The sequence below is a fragment of the Elephas maximus genome, chromosome 16 (genome assembly GCF_024166365.1).
Source record: "Elephas maximus indicus isolate mEleMax1 chromosome 16, mEleMax1 primary haplotype, whole genome shotgun sequence".
Lineage (NCBI taxonomy): Eukaryota > Metazoa > Chordata > Mammalia > Proboscidea > Elephantidae > Elephas > Elephas maximus.
The window spans coordinates 34,366,316-34,393,165 of record NC_064834.1 but is presented as its reverse complement, the minus strand read 5'-3'; the positions used below and the strand labels follow the sequence as shown (position 1 = coordinate 34,393,165).

General features: G+C 34.6%; 1 protein-coding gene across 1 annotated transcript in view; it reads right to left on the bottom strand.

Moving 5' to 3' along the window:
- PCDH15 (protocadherin related 15) overlaps positions 1–26,850 on the bottom strand; it is a 999,309-nt gene that overhangs the window by 47,532 nt on the left and 924,927 nt on the right. The window contains exons 28-29 of the mRNA XM_049855421.1: positions 16,969–17,184; positions 11,086–11,174 (exon numbers count right to left, since the gene is read on the bottom strand). Of these exons, the coding sequence (XP_049711378.1) occupies positions 11,086–11,174; positions 16,969–17,184 (305 nt within the window). The remainder of the gene's footprint in view (positions 1–11,085; positions 11,175–16,968; positions 17,185–26,850) is intronic.

Sequence of the window (26,850 nt, the reverse complement as noted above, 5' to 3'; positions counted from 1 at the left end):
GGGAACCAGACAAGGGTGCCCTTTATCACCACTCTTATTCAACATTGTACTGGAAGTCCTAGCCAGAGCAATTAGGCTAGATAAAGAAATAAAGGGCATCCAGATTGGCAAGGAAGAAGTAAAAGTATCTCTATTTTCAGATCACATGATTTTATACACAGAAAACCCTAAGAAATCCTCCAGAAAACTACTGAAACTAATAGAAGAGTTCAGCAGAGTATCGGGATACAAGATAAACATACAAAAATCAGTTGGATTCCTCTACACCAACAAAAAGAACATCGAAGAGGAAATCACCAAATCAATGCCATTTACAGTAGCCCCCAAGAAGATAAAATACTTAGGAATAAATCTTACCAGAGATGTAAAAGACTTAGAAAACTACAGTACACTTCTGCAAGAAACCAAAAGAGACTAACATAAGTGGAAGAACATACCTTGCTCATGGATAGGAAGACTTAACATTATAAAAATGTCTATTCTACCAAAAGCGATCTGTACATTTAATGCAATTCCGATCCAATCCCAACGACATTTTTCAATGAGACGGAGAAACAAATCACCAATTTCATATGGAAGGGAAAGAGGCCCCAGATAAATAAGGCATTACTGAAAAAGAAGAACAAAGTGGGAGGCCTTGCTTTACCTGATTTTAGAACCTATTATACCGCCACAGTAGTCAAACTGCCTGGTACTGGTACAAAAACAGATACATGGACCTATGTAACAGAATTGAGAATCCAGACATAAATATATCCACATATGAGCAGTTGATATTTGACAAAGGCCCCAAAACAGTTAAATGGGGAAAAGACAGTCTTTTTAACAAATACCTGGGAAAAAACCTAGTGCCGTCAAGTCGATTAACAAATGGTGCTGGCATAACTGGATATCCATCTGCAAAAAAATGAAACAAGACCCATACCTCACTCCATGCACAAAAACAAGCTCAAAATGGATCAAAGACCTAAATATAAAATCTAAAACGATAAAGATCATGGAAGAAAAAATAGGGACAATGTTAGGAGCTGTAATACAGGGCATAAATACTATATCAAATATTATAAAGAATGCAGAAGAAAAACTAGATAACTGGGAGCTCCTAAAAATCAAACACTTATGCTTATCCAGAGACTTCACTAAAAGAGTAAAAAGACTACCTACAAACTGGGAAAAAGTTTTTAGCTATGACATTTCTGATTAGCACCTGATCTCTAAAATCTACATGATACTGCAAAAACTCAACTGCAAAAAGACAAATAAGCCAATTAAAAAATGGGCAAAAGATATGAATAGGCACTTCACTAAAGAAGACATTCAGGTAGCTAACAGATACATGAGGAAATGTTTCGATCATTAGCCATTAGAGAAATGCAGATCAACTACAATGAGATTTCATCTCACTCCAACAAGGCTGACATTAATCCAAAAAACACAAAATAATAAATGTTAGAGAGGCTGTGGAGAGATTGAAACACTTCTACACTGCTGGTGGGAATGTCAAATGGTACAACCACTTTGGAAATTGATTTGGCGCTGCCTTAAAAAGTTAGAAATAGAACTACCATACTATCCAGCAATCCTACTCCTTGGAATATATCTAGAGAAATAAGAGCCTTTACACAAACAGATATATGTACGCCCATGTTTATTGCAGCACTGTTTACAATAGCAAAATGATGGAAGCAACCAAGGTGCCCATCAAGGGATGAATGGATAAATAAATTATGGTATATTCACACAATGGAATACTACGCGTCAATAAAGAACAGTGACGAATCTGTGAAACATTTCATTACATGGAGGAACCTGGAAGACATTATGCTGAGTGAAATTAGTCAGTTGCAAAAGGACAAATATTGTATAAGACCACTATTATAAGAACTTGAGAAATAGTTTAAACTAAGAAGAAAATATTATTTTGTGGTTATGACGGGGGAGGGAGGGAGGGTGGGAGAGTGGTATTCACTAATTAGAGAGTAGATAAGAACTACTTTAGGTGACAGGAAAGGCAGCACACAATACAGGGGAGGTCAGCACAATTGGACTAAACCAAAAGCAAAGAAGTTTCCTGAATAAACTGAATGCTTCGAAGGCCAGTGTAGCAGGGCAGGGGTCTGGGGACCATGGTTTCAGGGGACATCTAAGTCAATTGGCATAATAAAATCTATTAAGAAAACATTCTGCATCCCACTTTGAAGAGTGGCGTCTGGGGTCTTAAACGCTAGCAAGCAGCCATTTAAGATGCATCCATTGGTCTCAACCCACCTGGATCAAAGGAGAATGAAGAACACCAAGGACACAAGGTGATTACGAGCCCAAGAGATAGAAAGGGCCATATGACTACATCATCCTGAGACCAGAAGAACTAGATGGTGACCGGCTATAACCGATGACTGCCCTGACAGGGAACACAACAGAGAACCCCTGAGGGAGCAGGAGAGCTGTGGGATGCAGACCCCAAATTCTCATAAGACCAGACTTAATGGTCTGACTGAGACTGGAAGGACCCTGGTGGTCATGGCCCCCAGACCTTCTGTTGGCCCAGGACAGGAACCATTCCTGAAGCCGACACTTCAGACATGGATTGGACTGGACAATGGATTGGAGAGGGCTGCTGGTGAGGAGTGAGCTTCTTGGATCAGGTGGACACTTGAGACTATGTTGGCATCTCCTGCCAGGAGGGGAGATAAGAAGGTGGAGAGGGTTAAAAGCTGGCAAAAATGACAGGAAAAGAGAGAGTAGAGGGAGAGAGCAGGCTGTCTCATTAGGGGGAGAAAAATTGGGAGTGTGTAGCAAGGTGTATATGGGTTTTCGTGTGAGGGACTGACTTGATTTGTAAACTTTCACTTAAAGTACAATAAAAATTATTAAAAAAAAATTCTATCATGTGATCTTTGGCTTCATTTCTATCACAAAGGCCATATTTTTCAACTACCAATCCTTCTTTGTTTCCAACTCTCACATTACAATCACTAGTAATTATCAATGCATCTTGATTGCATGTTTGATTGACCTCAGACCGCAGAAGATGGTAAAAATCTTCAATTTCTTCATCTTTGGCCTTAGTGGTCGGTGCATACATTTGAGTAATAGTCATATTTACTGATTCTACTTGTAGGTGTATGGATATTATCCTATCACTGACAGCATTGTACTTAAGGATAGATCTTGAAATGTTCTTTTTGACGATTAATATAATGCCATTCTTCTTCAGTTTGTCATTCCCAGATTAGTAAATCATATGATTGTCTGACTCAAAATGGCCAACACCTGTCCATTTCAGCTCACTAATGCCTAGTTTATCGATCTTTATGTGGTCAATTTCATTTTTGATGACTTCTAATTTTCCTAGACTCATAGTTCGTACATTCTACGTTCTGATTATTAATGGATGTTTCCAGCTGCTTCTTTTCATTTTGAGTGGTGCCACATTAGCAGATGAAGGTCCTGAAAGTTTGATGCCATCCACATCATTGAGGTTGACTCTACTTTGAGGAGGCAGTTCTTCTCCAGTCATGTTTTGAGTACCTTCCAACCTGAGGCTCTCATCTTCTGGCAGTATATCAGTCAATGTTCCTCTGCCATTCAAAAGGTTTTCACTACCTAAATTTTTTCAGAAGTAGACTGTCACTTCCTTCTTTCTTGTTTGTCTTAGTCTGGAAGCTCCACTGAAACCTGTCCAACAGTGACCCTACTGGTATTTGAAATACCAGTGGCAAAGCTTCCAGTATCACAGCAATACATAAGCCACCACAGTACAACAAACTGACAGACATGTGGTAGAATGTAATATTATTCAGGCATAAAAAGATATGAAGTTCTGACACATGCTACAACTTGGGTAAAATTTGAATACATTATATTAAGTGAAAGAAGCCAAACACAAAAGTGTCAAATATTATATGATTCCATTTATATAAAATATCCAGTATAGGTAGATCCATAGAGTTAGAAAACATACTAGTGGTTGCTGAGGACCCGATGAGGAGAGATTGAGGAGTTACTGCTTATTAGGTATACGGTTTCCTTTTGGGGCATGAATATGTTTTTCAGTTAGATAGAGGTGAAGGTTGTGCAACATTGTGAGTGTGCTAAATGTCCCTGAACTGTAGACTATAAAATATTTAATTTCATGTTATGTGCATTTTACTTCAATTAAAAAAAAAAAAAACTAGGGGGTTGGAAGAGTGCTTATGCTGTCCTGATAATACTTGCTTATTGAACTGGGTGTTGCTTCACAGAGGTGTTTAGTTTATAAAATTTTCAGCAAGCTGTTCATTTATAATTTGTGCATTTTTTCTATATGTATGTTATGTCTAAACAAATTTTTTAAAGAAAAAAGAGAAAATTAAGAATTATTACAATCACCTGCAATGTAGGATCCTTAATTAGGTCCAGATTCAAAGCAAAGGGCTATAAAAAAGCATGAATATGGATTAAGTATTAGAATTTGGGCAGGGTATTAGAAATTGTAATATGCTCTGTGTATTAGATGATGTTAGAAAATTATTTTTTGTTTGTTAGGTATGGTAAGATTACTAAAACTGTGAAGGAAAAGATACTTAATTTTGTAGAGTTAAATCAAGTATTTATGGGTAGTGTTTCAATGTTTCATTTACTTTGAAATAGTTCAGCAAATAAAAAATGAAGCAAACATGACCAAATGTTAACAATTATTGCATCTGTGTGATAAGCATATAGATGTCCATTTGTTATTATTTCTACTTTGTTCGCAATTAAAAGTTTGAAATAACTAAAATACAAAAATAAATTATTAAAAGCCTAATTGCATACTGGGTTATCTTCAATCCTGTAAGGATCTACATATACGATGTCACTATAACTTCTTATAATTGAATGAGTTAAAAACAAGTCATTCTCCCTGCAAAGACAGGAAATTACTTCTTCTTTTCTACCAAAATAAAACTCAAAGCTGAAAATCCTCTTCCCCCTAAAAAAACGAAAACATCAAACTCTGCTGTTGAGTAAGCTCTGACTCACAGCAACCCTATAGGACAGAGTAGAACTGCCCCACAGGGCTTCCAAGGAGCAGCTGGTGGATTCAAACTGCCGACTTTTTTGTTAGTGCCAATTGCTTAACCACTGTGCCACGAGGGCCCCCCCAAAACAAATAAATTCAAGTAAGTTCCCTTTGCTTCAAAACCAATGAATTATGAATACTTTGAATAAAGCTGAAATTGCATTTACTTTTTTTAAAGAATATTGAATTATTCTTTGAATATTAAAAAGTAGAATTTCATTAATACGTTTAGAATTTGTGTTTTATTTTTATGATTGTCTTTCAACTTATTTTACAGGTATTACAAGCCTATTACAGAAAAGATCATTTCTTTTCAAAAATTTTACTGTTGAAATGGCTATGCTCTATTATCTGATAAAAAATTTATATGTGGCCATTCTCTGTTGAGAACCTCTTCAACTTCAAGTACAGCTTTGCACTAAATATATTTAAGGGAAAACTGGCATGTAATTGGCAATAGTTACAGCAATTTAATTTTAGAATACAGTGGCGAAGAATGACTATACAATTAAGGAAATGGTCAGATACAATAACATATTTCCTATGTCTAGGTAGGTTAATATTTTTTTTAACCAATTTTCCCTTGTTTCATAGGATAGGAGAGTACATGATCTGTATAATACATCCAGTTCACGTGGAACAAATGGGACATGCATGAGATAACATTAATGTAAGGCTAAGAAAGTGACCATGGGGAGAAAATGTTGTTGTAGGTGCCGTAGAGTCATTTTTTGAAGTATAGTGACCCCATGTGATACAGTAGAGTGCCTCATAGGGTTTTCTTAGCTGTAATCTTTATAGAAGCAGATTGCCAGGTCTTTCTCCCATGGAGCAGCTGGGTGGGTTCAAACTGCCAACCTTTTGGTTAGCAACCAAGCGCTTAACCATTTGCTCCAGTGAAGTTCTAATCCATTACCAGAGTCTCTGGGTGGTGCAAACATTTAACTACTGGATTAATAATGAAATGTTGGCAGTTTAAACCCACCCAGAGGTGCCTCAGAAGACAGGCCTGGCAATTTGCTTTTGAAAGGTAACAGCCTTGAAAACTCTAAGGAGCAGTTCCACTATGCATAAATGTGGTCACTACGAGTCCGAATTGACTCATTGGCACTAACAACAACAACAATCCATTTCCAAGCTGAGAGATCAGGAAGATGATGGTGAAAGAGGGGTGTGACATTCAGGGCATTTACTGATGTCAACTAAGTGTTGATATGTTAAGGTAGTCTTCTTCTGGAACGAAATAACATCACTTTAAAATACATAATTTTATTTAATTCTGCAATGGCAAACTAAGGTGACTATTGTTTTCATTTTGTCCATTTGCTCAGGACCAAAATCTGGGAATCATTACTGATTCTTATCTTTTCTCACACATCCCATCCATAACAAATTCTGTAGGCTGTACCTTTAAAATATACCTTATATCTACCTTTACCACTAGTCCAAGCTGCAATGATAATTCTCCAGGACTATCGCTATAAATTCATAACTGGTCTCGTGATTTCCCGCTAAACAATCTTTTGAAACTTAAGCCAGGACATGTTTTTTCTTTGTGCAAAATGCTCTAAGCCAATGTTGTCCAATGGAAATAGAATGTAAGCCACATACATAATTTCAAAAATTTTAAATACACTAAAAAGAAAAAAATTAAAATAGTAAAATTAATTTTAAAAATATATTTAACCCATATCAAAATATTATTTCAACATGTAATCCATGTAAAACTATTAATGAGATACTTTTTTTTTTTCTTTTACCAAGTCTTTGAAATCTAGGATGTATTTTATATTTATATCTCATTTGGACTAGTCACATTTCAAGTGCTCAGTAACCACATGTTGTTAGTGGCTACCATATTGAACTAAGAAATCTGTTGCCATCCAGTTGATTTCAACTCATAGTGGCCCTATAGGATGAGTAGAACTGCTCCACGGTGTTTCCATGGCTGAATTCTCTATGGAAGCAGACTGCCACATCTTTTTCTCATGGAGTGGCTGCTGGGTTCCAAATGCCAACTTTTTGGTTAGCAGTTGAGTGTTTTAATTACCAAGACTCCTCCATTTTGTACTACACAGTTTTAAAGACTTTGTGTCTTATATAGAGTAAATCTTGAAATCCTCAGAGTGGTCTCTGAAGGGTTATATAACACTTCTCACCTTGATATCTATGCCTTGATATACCGAACATGGTCCTACCTCGGGGTTTTCATACCCCATAGTTCTCTTTCCATGGGATAATTATCTCTCCCTCATTACCACATGACTTTCTCCCTCACTTCATTAAAGTTTCTGTTCATATTTCAGCCTATCAGAGAAGCTTTCCTTAACCATACTCCCTAAAATAATACCTCCCTTCCGTAATTTTATATTTGCTAATTGTATTTGCCTTTACTGCAATTATCATGATATTATATATTAACTGATTATTATTATGATTTCATTTGTTGTTTTCCTCCAATGGAATGTAAGCTCCGTGGGAACAAGATTTTACTTTGTCTACTGCTAAATCTCCAGTGCTTATAACCGGTGAATATTACTAACTATTCAGTAACTAATCTTGAATGAATAAATCCCCAGCTTCAAAATATAGCTAATAGGGCTCAAAGAGTTTAATTTATAGGCCCAAGACCTCCTAGCTGATCACTGGTGGGTTTAGGATTTAAACATAAAATTTCTGAATTCAAAAAAAATCAACAGCTTTCCAGGGCGTGGGGGGGGCGGAGAGTTTATATATCACTCAGAGATTTCACATGAGACTTTCCCCAAACTGATTTTTTATAGAAATTTAAACAAAATAAGTAAGCATTGTAGTTTTTCCTCTCTGGAAAATACAAGGTTCTAAAACAGGCATTAGCAAATTATGGCCCAGTGTCAAATACAGACCACCATCTGTCTTTTAAAGTCCAATTTAGAAAAAAGTATTATATTATTAAAATTATTACTTTTCAAAACTATTACTATTATTTAAATATAATTTGAATAAAATCAAATAATTGAGTAAAACAATAATGCTAAAATTTAAAAGTATTTTAATTTTTATTATGAGAATATTACTAATCTATTATTTATTAAAATATATGCTGTCTCTTTACAAAAAAATTTGTTGACCCTCTCCTTTAATGCAAGGGGAGTGTAAACATGCTAAAAGGCAATGTGTTTATTGATTTGCCTGTCAACTTAACCTCCCTACTCAGTACCAAGTCTTTATTACAGTGAGTTAAGAAAATATGTGTTGTCATTTGTTGTTTACTGTTTCATAGGTTCTTTTCTCAAGAGACTTTCTAAGTCTTATCCTAGAAATGCAGAACTTGGCTAGATTTCTAAAGTATGTTTTCTAACTTTAATTTCAGGAACTGTAATTACACAGGTACATTGAAGATGCTATATGAATGTTTCACATAGATGAGGTTTTTTAACACACAAATAGCTACTTCAATAAATTCCAAATAACATTGGATTTTCATACTCTATTTAGAAGGTGAGAGAAGTGTTTGACTAACTTTGAGACCTGGATTATCAATTCCAATTCATACTATAACACAATATTCCTAAATTCTTTAATTTATACTTTTTTTTTTAAATGCCATTTCTGCAAATCCTTGAGGATTTAAGTTTTCGGGTCTCAAATTCTTTTTATTCGTTTGGGCTTCATGATAAACTGGAAGGAAGAAGGAAGGAGACATGAAATGTAAACATCTCTTAGCTCCTTCTTTAGACACTATTGTCAATCATTTGTTGATTACAGTCAGGCATCCTACCCTCATCCTCATAGCTGCTTCCCCTGTACCTTGACCCTAAGAGTTTGTAAGAGAAACACAAGGTTCACAAAGAGATAAATTCTAAGATCAACTTAAAATGCTTCAGAGCATAGATATGCAACATTACCTGTAGAGGACAGAGTTCCTTGCTGGCAATTACTGAACATATTAACATAACTAAAAAGGGATGTGTTTCATTACAAAGGGGAGCTGGTCAATTCTAGAGGCATAAAATAATAAAAGTCACTAAAAAGTATTCAGTAAAGTCATTTAAGTCCATTCCAGGGGATTGGAGTAAAATCATTACATCATTACAACAGCTAACATTTTCCACATGTGTTCTATTTTCCAGATATTGTACTCTTGGCCATCAAAAGATTCTGGTTGCCTTTGCAAAGCCTCCCCCATCATGAAATGGATATATCAGGTCACTGATTTTTCCTCTCATCAACTCTCCCAGTTTGTACTGATACCACGCTTAGCAAGGAAACTTTGGGTTATGATCTGATCTCATAGATGGGCCTGCCTCAAAAAATAAATGAATAAATAAAAGGCTAATCCTGGAATTCAAGTTTTTCACTTCATAGGCTGGAAGGCTCATGGGAAATACAGGAAATGGATTTGATGATGAGGTGACTTTTCTTTTATGAATGTTTAAAGGGAATGGATGTGCTGGTTATTTTGGTCATCGGGGCAAAAAATTCTTAATTAACAAATTGGCACTCTGATGTCTACCTTAGGTATGTATGCACTTTCATTATTCACCCGTGGACACTGATGAGAGTGAGTGTTTGGGGCTTCACAGTGCACAGTAATTATTAGCACCACCACATCTGTCTACTCACATGGCTTTTCAAAAAGGGATCAGAAATGTTTCTGCTTAAGAAAACTCAAAATTATTACAGAGTTTTCTATTAGCCACAAAAGTAGCTAAGAGGCATTTTGGTGTAATTCTAAATTTTTGCTCAGGAGCAATGAGTTACTATTTTTATAAGGGTTAAGAGCATACAAATTACTTTTGCAGCACTGTACACGATGCTGTATGATTGGTATTTTTTGAATAAATGTTGATAATCACCCCTGATAAGACATGCCATGTGACACCAAAATGTTACATTTGTGAAATACGAAATGATTGCTATAAAGCACACATGCTTTTCTTATAGAAATACCATTCTTGCCTGAATCAGTGCCTATTATATTTTATTTGACAATTACTGAAAGCTGAGTTATCTGATTATCTGAACCTTCTCTGGCAATTTAGAAATGGGGGTTGTTTTGCTAGAGAAAGGTAAATTGACAGTGGTAAGTGACAGTTGTCAACCTGAACTCAGTAGAAGACACAGGAAAAACAAATACTAAATATGATGGCAGGTTAGATTACACTAGGGAAGAGTGATATAGTCAAGACATTTTAAAAATCTTTGATAACATCAGAATATTAGAGAACAGTAGCTTAATAAATAATCACAATTATGTCTGAGTCAATGACGCCTGGCGGCTTTATGGAAACCCTGGTGGCCTAGTGGTTAAGAGCTACAGCTGCTAACCAAAACGTCAGCAGTTCAAATCCACCAGGTGCTCCTTGGAAACTCCATGGGACAGTTCTACTCTGACTTACAGGGTTGCTATGAGTCGGAATTGACTTGATGGCAATGGTTTCGTTTTTGGATTTTTTGAGGCTTTATGTACATATATGCATAAATAAAGGAGCACCATGTAATTACAGGAGCCCTGGTTGCACAATGGTTAAGCTCTCAGCTGCTAATCGAAAGGATGGTCGTTTGAACTCACCAGCGGCTCCATGGGAGAAAAGACCTGGTGATTTGCTCCTGTAAGAATTACAGCTTACAGTAAGCTTTAGTCACCTAGACATATCACTTTGGAAAAAAATAAAATTCCCTGGACTAGCTGGATAAGTCAGATAATAAGATTTTTTAAATAATTTGGGGCTACGATATCAAGGTACATATTCAAATCATGTATTTTAAGATGTATTTCTTAAATACAGCATTTTGGGTGTTTGTGGATGCATCACTCAAAGCATTCCAAATAATAGGAACTTCTCACATCTAATTTTCATTCTTATTTGAAGGTGTTTTTTTCAGAGTCCTCACATATTTCAAATGGAGCTACATATTTTGAGAAAAAAGTAAGCTATTATTAAAATATTTCTTATGATATATGTTTATTCTGAACAGTATAATGACTAAAATAACCTAGTTTAATTAAAATTATAACTGTATGGTAATAGATATATAAGTAAACCAAAATCGATTACTCTGTGAGATCTTCTATCTTTTTCTCCACCAGAGTAGGGGGCACATTAGAAACAATGACTTGCATATCTAGCTGGTTGACCACGGAGACCTGAAAAAAAGAAAAACAGTATTAATTTTGATTTTACTCACTAACATTTCTGCAATTAAAAAACAAATAGCATTATTATTTGTTTCCTACTATGCCCAGACACAGTGGTTTCTCATTTTTACTACTAGAACAAGTACTTTTTTAAGTTATCCAATCCATAGTAGATGTTAGAGTCTAATTGCGGCAGATTGTGAATGATAGATAATTTGTTGTCTACCTAGAAGTTACAGAACCCTAAGTCATTTCAGCTGTTGTTGGTTTTGTGTTAGTTTGTTTTTGCTTATTTCCTTGGTTATTTACTAAGACCTTAAATTTTGTTAAAGAATCCTCCCAAAATGGAAAATACATCCCTACAATTTTACATAACATGATTAAGAATCTGGGATATGACTAGTTAGAATAATTTATTCTATGAAGTTATATATATTCTACTTTAGCCGATTTTACATTTGTGTATATACAGAGATAGATACATACAAACTTACAAGTCGGGTTAAAATAAATTAATTCAACAGCTCTTTATACATTCACCTATTTACATTTACTGAATTTCTTCTATATTCTTCTATAGAAAAATGGAAGAAAATAATAACATTTATCCTGTGCTTACAATGTAACATTCACTTTCATTGGCCATTCGAAAAATACTGGTTCACTGACTGATGTAGGTTTTTCAAATACTGACTCACTTCATTACACAAAATATACAAAAAATCACATTCTTTTATATGACCACTGATCTCATCAGAAAAGTCTTTAAGTAAGGGGAAGCTGTGAGCTCACAGGGGCAAATACAAATTTTCCAATATCCTAAGTTGTCCTTAGAAAGGAGCCCTGGTTCCTCAGTGGTTAAGCACTCAGCTGTTAACCAAAAGGTCAATGGTCAAAAGGTCAATTCTGCAGTTGGCTTCTGTAAAGATTACAGCCTTGGAATGCTTATGGAGAAATTCTACTTTGTCCTATAGGGTTGCTATCAGTGGAAATTGACTCGATGGCAATGCTTAAGTTGCATTTGAAAGCTCTAATTTATCATTAGCCACAGATACTGTCAGTTGTTTTCTTTAAAGTGACAGGCTTACTTCATTCATTTTTTACTAAATGTCTACAAATATTCAAGTCTCAATCACCATGTTTTGTCTCTTAGTTGTTCTTTCAAGTAAAAAAGATATTTCATGAAAAAGGCAGCTAGTTCAGCTGGTATAATGCTTTTCCTCGAGACAATGATGCAGTATTGATTTCTGCATACTTCACATTTCATCACACAAAATATTGAAAAGAAAGGCAGTCAACAGTAGAGATCTACTAAAAGTAATAAGCTTTACTTCTTAATCAAAGACTTTTTTGAAACTGTTTTTCTTTCCTTTTTTGCTGTTAGTATATTGTTATGAAGGATAAAAGGGAGCTATCACTGCATGTGCCGACATAGTAAAAAAGTCAAATGATGTCCTTTTATTTTTCTGAGAAGAACTTTGATTTCACAGGCCCTTGAAAGGATTTTAGGGACTCTCAGTTTGAGAACTGGTCACCTATGTTATGTATTGAGCACTCAATATATGCCAGGAATTATAGTTCTTAAGATAAAGTAGGAGCTGAAACAATAGAAAGCCTGTCCTTACGGACCTATACTTGTGTGGGCGAGACAATAAATAGGGATATGATAAAAAAAAAAAAAAACCAAACCCAGTGCTGTTGAGTCGATTCCGACTCATAGCGACTCTAGAGAACAGAGTAGAACTGACCCATAGAGTTTCCAAGAAGTGCCTAGTGGATTCAAACTGCCGACCCTTTGGTTAGCAGCTGTAGCACTTAACCATTATGCCACCAGGGTTTCTGGGATATGATATGTATACTGAAAAAGAAAACAATGAAGAGGGGTGAAGGTGACACAGTAGGTTCCAATATTATATAGGATGGTCAGAGTAGGATTCATTGTGAAAGATATCCTTGAAAAGACACACATGGGGATAGAGCATTCTAGGCAAAAGGAACAGCTCTACGATATCTCGAAAGTAAGAGTATGGCAGGCTATTTGAGAAACAGCAAACTGGCCAATATTGCTGAAGCTTAATGAGTTAGAGGAAAAGAAAAGATAGAAGATGAAATTATGGGGGCCAGATTTCAATGGACCTCATAATCTTCTGTAAAGACTTGAGTCTTCTTCTGAAAGAACTGGGGTGATACTTGAAGGTTTCAACCAAAGAAGCAACATGATTTAAATTATATTTTAAGGGATCACTTTGGATCTATGTTAAAACCAGATTTTATTGGGACAAGAGTGGAAGTGCAGGCAAAAGTTAAGAGGCTTGTGCAATAATACAGGTGAAATATGATGGTAGTATGGAACAAGTTTAGAAAACATTAAATATGAGCTGTCTTTAGTAGAACTAAAGTGGAACTGTCACATGTGCAGATTGATATATAAATCTGGTGTTCAGGAATGAGCTTTGGGGTAGGGATACAAATTTAAGCATTTTCAGTACATATATTTAAACTAATGAGACTGAATGAGCTTACCAAGTCAGTGAGTAGAGAAGGAAATCGAAATTAATGTGAGTTATCGTTTGCGAAGTACAATGTAGGGAGTGGTGCCATGGAAGAAAGGCCTGGTGATCTGCTTTCATAAAGATTGACTCCAAGAAAACCATATGGAGCAGTTCTACCCTGTAACACATGGGATCACTATGAATTGGAATTGACTCGATGGTAACAGGTTTTCCTTTGTTTTTTTTTTTTTTTTTTTGCTTTGGATGTAGGAAGAGAAGGCAGGGAAGTTGAAGGTGCATATCATTGAGTGTTTAAAATAATTAATAATGCACCATAAACCTGGTAAGCAGAAAAGCTTACCAGGGGGTAAATGAAAGGTGAAGGAAGTTGTCAGTTAAAGGATTGGAAGTGTTGGTGGGCACAACAGAATGTTGGAATGAGCTGGAAACATCAATCTTATGGTGAGAGAATGGAAGATTTAAAATGGAGGTTCTAGAAAGTTTGCAGTAATTGGTAATCACAAAAATAACCATGGTGGTAAATGGTTGAAATAGTGTAAAGGGCAAAGTCACTGGAGAAAAGACATTCAAGGAACTCTGAATACAGCATGTTGAAAGGACAGTCTCTACATATATTGAAATTAATACAAATTAGGACACGAAAATTTTGGGATAGTGAGTAATTCAGGGGCTAAAGTCATTGAGATATGATGAGAAAAGATCCATAATTTGGGAGATGGCAGCAATGATGTGTGGCAATGAGAGTTAATGGCAGATGAGAAGAATCAGTGCTGTTTTCTTAGCAGGAGGGAGAGTCTGGAAATGGAAATGCTGTGCGCTAAGCTACAGCTGCTAACCAAAAGGCTGGCAATTTGAATCTGCCAGGGGCGCCTTGGAAAACCTATGGGACAGCTCTACTCTGTCCTGTAGGGTCACTATGAGTCAGAATGGACTTCACAGCGGCAGGTTTGGTTTGAGGTTTTTTTTTTTTTTTAAAGGATTCTAGTCTTCCAGTAGTAGTATGAGGCCTACGCCAAACAAAAACAGAAACAAACTAACAAAAGCTGGCCTTTGAGAAGGCAGTCAGAGAAGTAGTATCCTTAGGAGAAAACCAGGTTTCCTTTAGGCAAGAAAGTTTTTTTCTAAATTAAAAATTTCTGCTCACTCTCACTGAAAAGTTTTCAACGGCTTCCCACACTGCCTTTGGGCAAGAGTTCCAACATTTTTAAGACCTACATGTCATTTATATGGTTCCTTATTTCCATCCCTAGCATCATCTCTCATTCACTTTCCCTCTCTCATTGTAAGCTGAGTAAATATCCATCGGATCTGTCATTATCTCTTTTCCTTGTTGTTTTTGGCACATCTGGTTTTCTTTATATAGATATCTTAGCCTCTACCCCTTAACCCCCTTCTTGTAAACTCTTGACTAAAAGGACTTCAGATTTTGTCATAAATGCCATTTTTTGGGGAAAAGGTTTTCCTGATCCTATTAGTTTGTGCCAGAAAAAAAGATATTGTGTGTGTGTACACACAAACACAGACCACAGATACACATGATATGAATGGATATATAGTGGGATATGTGTATATATATATATATATGCATATACGTATACATAAGGAGCCGTGGTGGTGCAGTTAATACTTGTATGCTAACTGAAAGGACATTAGTTCAAACCCACCAGAGGCTCCTCAGGAGAAAAGACCTGGCTATCTGCTTCCGTGGATTACAGTTTAGGCAATCCCATGGGGCAGCTCTTCTCTGTCATGTAGGGTCGCTATGAGTTGGGATCGACTCGATGGCACACAACAACAACATACACACACATACATGCACACACATATATATCATATTATGATTCCTTTGAATTGAAATATTTTCTTCATAAGTACATTTTTTATCATTTTAAAGTATATTTTTTAGTTTACACACAGTACTTTATAAAGTCCAAATAAGGAGCCCATGAATTTCACCTTGTTTATGTGCATATTAAATAAACCAACCAAACAAATAAAACAACCCAAACCCATTGCCATCAAGTCGATTCTAACCCATAGCAACCTATAGGGCAGAGTAGAACTGCCCCATAGGGTTTCTAAGGAGCACCTGGTGGATTCGACCTGCCGACCTTTCGGTTAGCAGCCATAGCTCTTAACCACTACCTCACCAGGGCTTCCACATATTAAATATATACTTTATCCGACTCGACGGCACTGGTTTTTTTTTTTTTTTTTCTGGGTTATATAGTTATATTTTCTTTGTGTTAATTTTTATAAAATTTTAATTATACTTAGTGGAGTGACCTTGGACATTGAGCTCAAGTCACCACAATGTGCATATATAAAACAATAGGATGAGGTATGACAACTTGGTCTTACATAAGGTTTGCAGATCTAAATTTGGCCCAACATCTATGTCAACCTCAGTGTCTTCTATGTCAAAGATTCTTGACTTAGGAGTCAATAAAGATTGACCTTTGTTGATTGTGTTGTTACTAAATAAGAATGTTGCTGGAGGACTGTTTTGGCCTTCATGTGTACCACAATTGTGGTGATTGGTCTTCACCATTATCAAAGGAGAAAAATATTTGATGGTTGATGTTTGAAGGTATGTGAAGGCTAAACAGGTCTGGAGAACTAAACAAGGAGAACTGTGAAAGATGAAAATTTAATAACACAGCGAGCAAAAGAGAAATTAAACATGACTCTGTCTTTATGTGACAAATATTTCCAATAATAATTCTGCTCATATGTCTTACTTCATTAATCAGATAAAATCCAAATAGCCCACACCTCCAAGCTGGTAGAGATTCCACAGGGTAGATACACTGCTGTTTAATATTTTGAGTTAAATATTAACATACCACTGAGTTTGTGTACAAACAGCTTAGGAAAGGCAGATTATAAAAGTTATCTTATTGATTGTGGCCAAACATAAGTTAAGTCAAGAATCATCAATGTCATCAATGTAAATTTTTGGAAAATCATGTCTACTGGAACATAATTTGCCCAAAAACATTCTGTTGTTTTTCCAAGTATAAAAGTTCTAAAAACAATTTCAACAATAATAAAGATTTCATATATTTTAATTTCTGTAATACAACTCTGAGAAACATTTTAAAAGTAGCTCCAGACAACTCTATATTAAAAATGTGATTTGAAGACTAAATAGAAATCTAATACTTATAACATTATTTGTACAATCATACATTAGAAAATATTATCATGTATTTCCCAAATGTCAAAAACCAAAATATCAAAAAGGAATATCATAAACCATAGTATTAGTGCCTGGATTATCTACTCACAAGAACATCTGCTTTGCTGCTTAGTCCCTTCCCATAGTCGTCAGTTGCAATGACTTGAAATTTGAAGTAGGATCTCCTCATATTATGGAAGAGCATAGCAGTTTTGATTAGCCCTGTATATGTTTCCACCACAAATCCTTCTTTTCCTTCTTTAATTGGTGGTATTATGAGTCTGTAGGCCACGGCACTGTAATTGCCAGTATCTGTATCAGTAGCCTAGGTAGAAAAAAAAATACAGAATATAAATAAGAAGGAAAAAGAAAAACCTTTACTAAAGGAATTATTTTACTTTGTAAGACTGAGGTTTCCTGTGCAATAATAGCACAATAATGTTTTCGTAAATGTCTACTTTTCTGGGTATCATTATACAGATTTGTAAATGCCACGTCCATAGAATTGAATGCTTGTTATTACACTGACAATGACTACTGTTTTCTGATGCAAAGGACATCAACAATAACAGAAGAAATGAATCAACTTTTTTTTTTTTCAATTGGCATTTATGATGGGTTTTGCGCTGCAGTGATACAAACTGGTTTTAAGGATAGGATTGGTTGTTTGCTTAACCATAGTCTCGGTGTAACAGAACTTATGATTTTGCTCTTGATCCAACATATTTCCTAAGGGAAAAAACAATAAATTAACGCACTAAAATATCTCAAATGACAATACAGTAAGTTGAAATTCAGAGTTATAAATACTTTTAGAGATAAAAAGATTAATTGCTTAATGCTACATTGTAATTAGATAAGAATACTTATCTAATTTCCTTTTTTTCATCATCCTAATAAACCAGATTTGTTCTTGATGACTAGCACTTAAGCTCCACATGTTAAATTTTCTTACCTTTTAGAATTAATCAGAACTAATTTTTTTTTTTTAATTGCCTAGAATTTTTTTTTTTTTTTTTTTTAATGAGTCTGCTAACCTGATATATTAGGCTAACTCTGTGTCTTCTACCTGACGGAAAGTTTTCAGTGCCATTTTGAGAATTATTTCATAGTAATCTATTTGGGACAGGAATGGATGGTAGGAGATTATTTGTGAAATTATGCAAGGCTGTATGTTCTTTAAGGAGCCCTGGTGGTGCAGCGATGAAAGCATTTGGCTGCTAACCAAAAGGCTGGCTGGTGCAAACCCACCAGCCATTCTGCGGGAGAAAGATGTTGCAGTCTGCTTCCCTAAAGATTACAGCCTTGAAAACCCTATGGGACAGTTCTACTCTGTGCTATAGGGTTGCTATGAGTCGGAATCGATTCGATGACAGCTGGTTTTTGGTTTGATATAATCCCTATTCATTAGACTGGATAGGTAAATTATGATTTTCATCATGGGAGAATCTGCCTTTTTTTATTTTGACTGATGCTATTATTACTAAATTTATTGTATCAAGCATTTATGATTTGCTACTACAATGCTAACGCTTATCCGAAAATAATCTTACTTAGTTAAAAAAAAATCCCTCTAAGGAATGTATTGTTCTAATTATATAGATCGAAGCCGTTCATAGACCTTTCTGCAATGATGGAAATGCTCTGTATACACTCTGTCTAATACAGTAACCACTAACCACATGTGCCTATTCAATACTTGAAATGAGGCTAATATGGCTTAGAAACAGAACTTTTAATTTGATTTAATTTTAATCAAATGTAAATAATCAAAGGTTACATGATAAATCAGGATAGTGAATAAAAACAATAATAGGAAATGATAGTAAATTTTGTTTTAAGGTGCAGCATGAGCTTGAATCTCCAAATCCAAAGGCTGTGTATATTCTTAACCATTTTTTTTTACACCACTTCAGGATAACCCTATCCACCAGTTAGACAAGGTAACTTAAACTAAACAATCCAGAATTTTCAACTCAGGATAATCTATTTCTTGAATTTTCTAAGCAGTTAAAATTCCTAGCTTTAGAAAAGGACAAGTACCAACCACCAGCTCCTATCTTTAGATGCTCTGCAAGGTTTCTATCATAGCAGAATTCAGATTTGTCATTAGAAGAAAGATAATTAGATTTTGACATCTGGTCACAATCTCACTTCAAGGGAAAGAAAACAAAGCAAAACACCTAGTTATCAAGGTTTTTTTTTTTAAAGCTTTGGACACAGATTGTATTTATTTAACAAAACATAGGATGCACATAGTGTGTAGAAGAAATGTCTTTGATTACTTGATTCAAACTCGGATTTTAATTTTATTAAGTTTATTTATTTATTTTAATATAAATTTATATTAATATAATTAAAATCCGAGTTTGAATCAAGTAATCAAAGACATTTCTTCTACACACTATGCGCAAATTTGGGACTAGTGCCAAACTAGTCAAGGGTTTGTTTGAACATCATCCTTTAACTTCTGATTAACATGTACATTTTCCCTGAAATAACTTTTTGCTGTTAATGTAAACTTCACTGAGGTATAGCAAACAGATCATAAGTATGCAGCTTCATAAAATTTTGCAAAATATATACTTCCATGTGACTAGCACCCACATCAAAAAACAAGACATCCCAGAATGTCCCTCATGCCATCTTCCAGTCATGCTCACCTCCCTCAGGGTAACCCTGATTTCTAACATATTAGTCGTATCTGTATTTAAACATTATATAATGGTAAAATCACAAAATACGCTCTGTTTTCTTCTGACTTATTTTACTCAATAATGTGTTGCAAGATTCTAAACATACATGTTTTAAATACATCCCATTCAACAAACACAATCACATTTAGAAAAGAGAAGATGGTTACAATAAAATCATAGTAGATTTCTTGGCATATTAGGCATCTTTGCACCATTTTTACTGATTTTCAATTTCAATAACCAAGTAATTTCACTTTACAGGATTCCTAATTCATTGAAGTTTTATAACCACAAATGGCTGTATTTCATCTTAACATATTAAAGTGCTTTAAAACAAAGCAAAACAAACAAGCAAACAAACAAAACATCTTTCCTGAAACAAATACCCATTTAATGTGAAAGTTTGGTGTGGAATTAGTAATTTTAACTCAGAAATACCTATCTTTTCAAAATTTCTCAAGCTTCACTTGGAGCAAAGTTTCAAAAATGAGATACAGTTTTTTTTTTTTAAGGTTTATTTGAAAAAGTTTAGTTAAACTTTTTTCTAAAAAAATATAAAACTCTACTGTGATATGTATGGGTTCAGTAACGGCTCCACTCAATTTCCATTTCTTTGGGAGAACATACTCTTTTGCATCTCAAAGTTCTCACTTTAGGACATACTCATTGGGGATGGTTGTTAGGACTATTTGCACTCATTCCATCTCCACCAACCTCTTTCAGCTTTGTATATATAGTTGAATACTAGTAAGTTAAATGGTGAATGATTAAAAAAAAAAAAAACCTTCAGTGAGTGCTATTCTTTATGGGTAATTCAAGGAATTTTCAAGTTTAATTTTGAGTCTACTTGATGTTTATTAAACACATAAACCTATGAATAAGAGGTGAATGAATTGTGTACAATGTGTGTATGTATATGTATTACAATAATACAAATTAACAACTGTTCTTTTTCAGACATAAATTAGAAGCTATTACATATATAAATACAGTATAACACCAAAAATATTGATAACAAAACAGTAGAACATAATTTTAAATCTTGGTCAATATGTGAAAAATAAGTGAGAGTTTTAGCAGAGTGTATTGTATCTTTTTGCTTCTTTCTTCTAATTTTTAATTTTTTTTGTTTGTTTTTTCTATTGTGTTTTGGAAACAGACTCCTTAGTCAGGTGTGACTTTGAAAAAAAAATAACTCAGAGCTTCAGGTATTCTTATTTATAAAACATGAATAATAATTTAACAAATGTTATTTTAAAGTATGAGAATATATATAATATCTATATAATATGGAGCCCTGGTGGTGTAGTGGTCAAGAGCTATGGCTGCTTACCAAAAGGGCAGCAGTTCAAATCCACCAGCTGCTCCTTGGAAACCCTATAGGCAGTTCTACTCTGCCCTGTAGGGTCACTATGAGTTGTTACTGACTTTACAGCAAAGGGTTTGGTTTGTTTCTTTAAATGAAATATATATATTGCCAAGTGCAGTATGGGAACTATTATAATTATCTGAATTTATTATCACAATATTCAAGTTCTTTTTTTACTGTTGTTCCAGTCAAATGACATATCAATGAATATGCAAATTTAAACATCCAATCAATTTTAACTGTTCATTACTTCATATATATTGCCATAAGATTATAATTCTCTTAACTAAATAATGCATTTATCAGCCTTTTTCTCATAGAACTCAAGGTACATGCACTTTTTAAACTCATAACCTTATTTTTTTTCTTTCCTTAGCTCTTCTTGATTGCTTTCAGATCACTTTTGTCCATCCTTGCAAAGCCTTTTTCTCAAGTGAAATCCGTCCACTTATATACAGTATATTCTCCACCATTCCTTGTTGCTGAACACAGTGAGGGTGTTGGTATCTAGCTACTAGTCTACCTCTTCTACTTCAACTTTCTCCTCCTCTATGAATTTCAATGTTCATGTTGATGGCTCATCCATCGACCTATCTTCAAATTCCTAGGCAAAAATAACTGTCCTCAGTCTTTGAACTGTCTCACTGCAATAATTTAATTGCACAGCCAAACTCTTTTTCTTTTGCTGTATGGAGACATTCTTCCTGAGGAAACACTCCATCTCTGTAACTTTCAACTTTCATGCATAAATTTCTGAATGCAATCTCCAGTTACTTCTTTTATTCCATTATTAAGACCCCTTTTTTAATACTGGTGAATTTTCACTTTCACAAATTCTGTCTTTGCTCCTAACCTTTTAGGGCTTATCTCTCTTCCCTCTCCATCACAGAACCATCATAGAGCCGCAGTTCATCACATGGTCCTCATTTCTTTGCGCTTCCACAACATTTGGCCTTCTTTTCTCGTAGATCAGTCTAACCATTAATCTGTATCATCTAACCTTCTGGGGGACAGAAGAATGCAGAGGGCAATTAAATAATCAGACAGATTAATGTTATCAGGCATCCAAGGTCTCTGCATTCAGCTGTGCTTTTGTTCATGTAGAAAATCCTTACTATATGTAGTGAATTCTCATCCCACTCCAAATGTTCACCCTTTTCTTCAAATCACTTATTCTTTTAGTTTCCTTAGGAGATAAAGACATTGTAATTCACACAAAAAATGAGGATGTAAAGTATGAGTGCTCCTAATTTCTCATCCTATAACTAAAAAAATTACCTATATCTCCACTTACTCTTACATCTTTCTTCAAATCTCAGTGGAGAAGCAGACACCTCTCCCACTGACAGCACTTAGGTCTTGATCTCAATCTCCGCCACTCCTTCTGTGTTTATTACTTAAACAACTCTACATATTTCTGTCTTCTTAACCTTTTTTCCCTACAGATACAAAACACCTTATGTGTCTCTCATTAAAATAAAACAAAACTTTCTTTTACTCTATATCCACTTCAAGGTCCCTGGGTGGCAGTTTTTGCTCAATTATTAACCTAAAGATTGGCAGTTTGAACCCACCCAGGAGCACCATGGAAGAAGTCCTGGTGATCTGCTTCCATTAAGATTACATCCAAGAAAAACTATGGTGCATTTCTACTCTGTAACACATAGAGTTGCCATGAGTTGGAATTGACTTGATGGCAAAGAGTTTTCTTTTCTGTTTTTAAATACCCACTTTTGATTTTATCTCCATAACTTCCACAAATCTAGAATATTATGGTTGCTACTTTAGTTGTGCAAATTGGTGGTGTGTAAACAGAGGCTGCAAATTCAGATGAGGGCTTGCTTTTGGCTATGGATTCTCAAGGAAGAATTTCTTTCCCCACTCCACTCAACTCAACATCAAGGTTTACATTAGGCAATTGTATTCGTAACCATGAGGTAGTGGTGGCAGTGGTGATTGGAGAAGAATGATGTATTTCTTGTCTACTCTTACAGTAAGGATTTAACTTTCTGAGGAGGTTAAGATTCTTACTAGACTCAGTTCCATGGGTAGGCTTTTGACCTTTCACCTATTTTCTGAGCCCATCAAGACGATGTAGAAAAAAAGTTTGAGATATAGAATTCAGAATGAGAATTTTAGCAAACATCTGATCACAGTTTCAAAAGAAAGAATGCAGCAAAATTTCCCAGAACTGATAAAAAACAACTATCCAAAGATTTAAGAAACCCAGTAAATAGCAAATAGGGTAAATAACAAGCAACCCATACCTAGAACCCATATATCATATAGAAACTGGAGAACATCACCTACCCACCCTAGCCAAAAATACAGTCTTAGAAGATCTTAAAATAGTAGACTGGTAGTCAACTTTTCAGCAGCAATATCGAAGGCAGGTGATAGTGACGTGGTAACTTCAAAGGGCAGAGATAAAGTAACTGTCAACTCACAATTCTAGACCTAATGAAAATGTTTTTCAAAAACAAAGGTGAAATAAACATTTTGAGACAACATTGAGGGAGTTTGCCATGAAATGATCTCCACTGGAAAGTTGCAAATTATGTACTTTATGCAAAAGAAATATGATTCTAGATGGAAGATCTAAGATTTAGGAAGAAATGAGAAATGAAAGAAAGCAGTAATTATGTGAAAAAAATTATAAAATCATGGACTCTGCAATACAGTAATTGTATCATCTTGTGTGGTTAAAAAAAGATGATGTAAAATATTCAACCATAATAATTTATAAGTTGGGATGGGAGTGATTGGAGTTAAGTTTTATAAGGTTTTTATGTTGTTCAAGAGTAGAAGGGACATTGATATTTTAAGGCAACCCTTAATTAATAGAAGTAGAGTATATAACTTCTCAAATATATTAGGGATAATGGGGCAAGAAAATAAACCCATCCAAAAGAAAAGTAATACAGAAAAATGCAGAACAAAGAAAAAATAAATTAAGATGATAGAGTGGGAAAATCTACGTATCTGTAATTGCAATGAATGTAATTCAAACTTTCACCTAAAATACAAGGCTAATCAAATTGGGTAGAATACATTCTATTTTACCATAAAAAAATATTACTCCTAAAAAAGAAATATGACTGGAAACAAGTCCAAATTCATGTTTTAATTTAGAGTTCCTGTACTTTCAGGTAGAATTTTACCTTTCCAGTTTTGGGTGGCAGTGGGAGGAAGAATTGATATTTTAAGATTCTAACAAAAGTATGTGTCTGGGAAGAGTGAGTTTGAAAAGAAACTATTTGTTAAAACTGTCATCAATGTACTTAAACATGAGTGAAGCAAAACAACAATTTTTAAAAAATGCTTTCAAACTATTATAAATACAACTGATATTATTTTCTTACAAACTGGGGAAAATTTAGAGCAATCCTCTATGAAAGAGAAACACAAATAAGAATCATAGACCTTCCATAATTCATTAGATAAGGGGCATTCAAGAAGTTTAGTTAAATTAAAATCTAAAAGTCAAAAACTGACTCATTATTCAAACTCTAAATGAATTAAATTTACTAAAGAAACAAAGTCATTTTACTTATTCTGTCATGTTCTTTATAATCAAAAATTTATACTGGGTTCACCACACAGTCATTAATGTCTGAGAGAGGTGACCCTGGAAAATTTGATGCACTGACTTTTGTCAATTTCCTTTGTGAACAAAATCAGGAAAGTTATGTCTAGAGTTGTTTTAAAAGAATTAAAGTCAGAAATGAATATTGTAATTATACTTGCTGTGATTATATTTTAAAATGAAGGCTTAGACACAGGCAACCACTTACCCATTTCTAAGACCTCATCTGGAATTTTTAATGCACACAGGTGCCCAACGTTAAGAGAAAATCACCAAATAATTGCCTATATTGTACAGGGGAGTAGGTGAGCCCATTAATTTTCTATGTTACTGCTCCCATCTGCTGTCTAGATGAATACTGTAGATGCAGAAATACTAGTGGAATAATTAGTGGGTATCCCAAGAACTTCCAAAGCCCATTAAAGTCCATTAATGCTAACTTTAATTCTAGCATTCCAATTAGACAACGTTTTATCATTTAACAGCACTGAAGACTCACTTTCCCCAAAATAGAGTAAAAAATGTTTCACAATGTTGGGGTAAAACTACTCAAACCTCACATTTCCACCTACAGATACCAGTATGTCAAGCTATATCTTCAAAGGGCTACAAGGACAGGGGTTTGCCTTTTTAAACCACTTTAACTTGGTTCTTGTATTTTTAGGAGCTAGAAAGAAATCTTGACTTTAAAAGCCCTTAAGACAATATGTCCAGTGAGCATAATATGAATAAGGAAAATGTCAACTAAACTGATCCATGTACGAGGCCATTCAAGACTTGTGCACAAACAAAAAGGAGAGAAAAAAGAATAATTTAAACAAGAACGCTTAGCACTTGATTTGCATAACAAGGTAAAAAAAGTGACCACGGTGCAATATTATTTGTAATTTCACTATTTTCATTTACTATTTGTAAATTAAAATAAAAGTCTAATACAACTCAGAGATATTCTAATTAATAAAAAATAACTTAGTGTAGGAATAGCAATGTCATATCAGCATGTACAGAACTGCAGATCACAGTTTGCATTATAAAGTCCCTTAACCAAAAAGTCCCTTGGAGAGTTAAATTATAATTCAAGTTTGTCGCTTTATTCATCATTTAAAATGTGATGCCATAAAGCACCCGGTAACATCTATGTAAAAATCAAGAAGTTTCAAACTGAAGCAAAGCAAACTATCCCTTTCATTATTTTTATATTTATATACTAAAGTAGTTTGTATTATAGTCGGTATGGCAGTGCAAAATGAGAAAAACTTCCATTTATGTAACTGTCAAAGCATTTTTTTTTAGTTTAATTTTGTTTCCTTGTAAAATATTTTGGAAAAGAAATCTCACTACCTCATAAATAACTGTTTTGTTCTTTTCTGCATTGCTGCTAGCATGACTGTCGTACAACTCTCAATCATGCTTTGAAATGAACTCTGAAATCATTTGTTCTAACTTTCTTCCATGTGTAAAAAGAAAGAAAATTTGCCTTGTTCAACAGATGTATTAACAAAGAAAAACACATGTACCATATGAGCTCTTTCCTGGAGAGTAAAAACTAGTTTCTATGTTGACTTTGAATCACAAAATGTTATCAATTTTTACCAAAGCTCGCTAACTTTTAAGCTGTTTACACATGCACGTTTTTACAATAATTCTATAGTTATACATCCTAAATCTTTCAGCATTCAGAGCAAATTCAAAAGCATGCATTATTTTTAACTCTCTGGATATTCCTTCATTACATTAAATATAATTAATTCAACTCCAAATTAAGTTTCTTCTCTGCTCCTACCCTCTCATGGTCTTCCTGCAGTATTCCCTCTAAAGGCATCATCATCTGAGACTGGATAGAATCTCAACATCACCTTCAACTATCCACTATTGCCCCTCTGTCTCCCTAACTCCAACCATCAGCAAGCATTCTGATTTTACCTCTGCAATATCTTCCAGTTCCGTTAATCTCTGCCAGGATGATACTGTGCAACTTCAATCTCTCATCATGTCTCACATTTAACTCAGCAATAGCTGAGAAGCAACTGACAGCTCCCACTTGCATGAAAATAAACTTCAGGATAAATAAATACATGATATATTCCAAATTTGACCCCAGTTTACCTTTCCAGTTTCTTGCCCTACATTTACTCTGTATTTCCCAAACAATGTAGAAACTTTTTTTTTTTTTCTGAATAGTCTGTTCTTTCATGATTCCAAGCCTTGGTGCACACAGTTTCTTCTCTCTGAAATGAAATGTCTCTCTTCTGTAGGAAAAATGATGCTTACTCTGGATATGGTAACATATATATATATGGGTGTATATATATATATATTGCCGTGGAGTCGATTCCAACT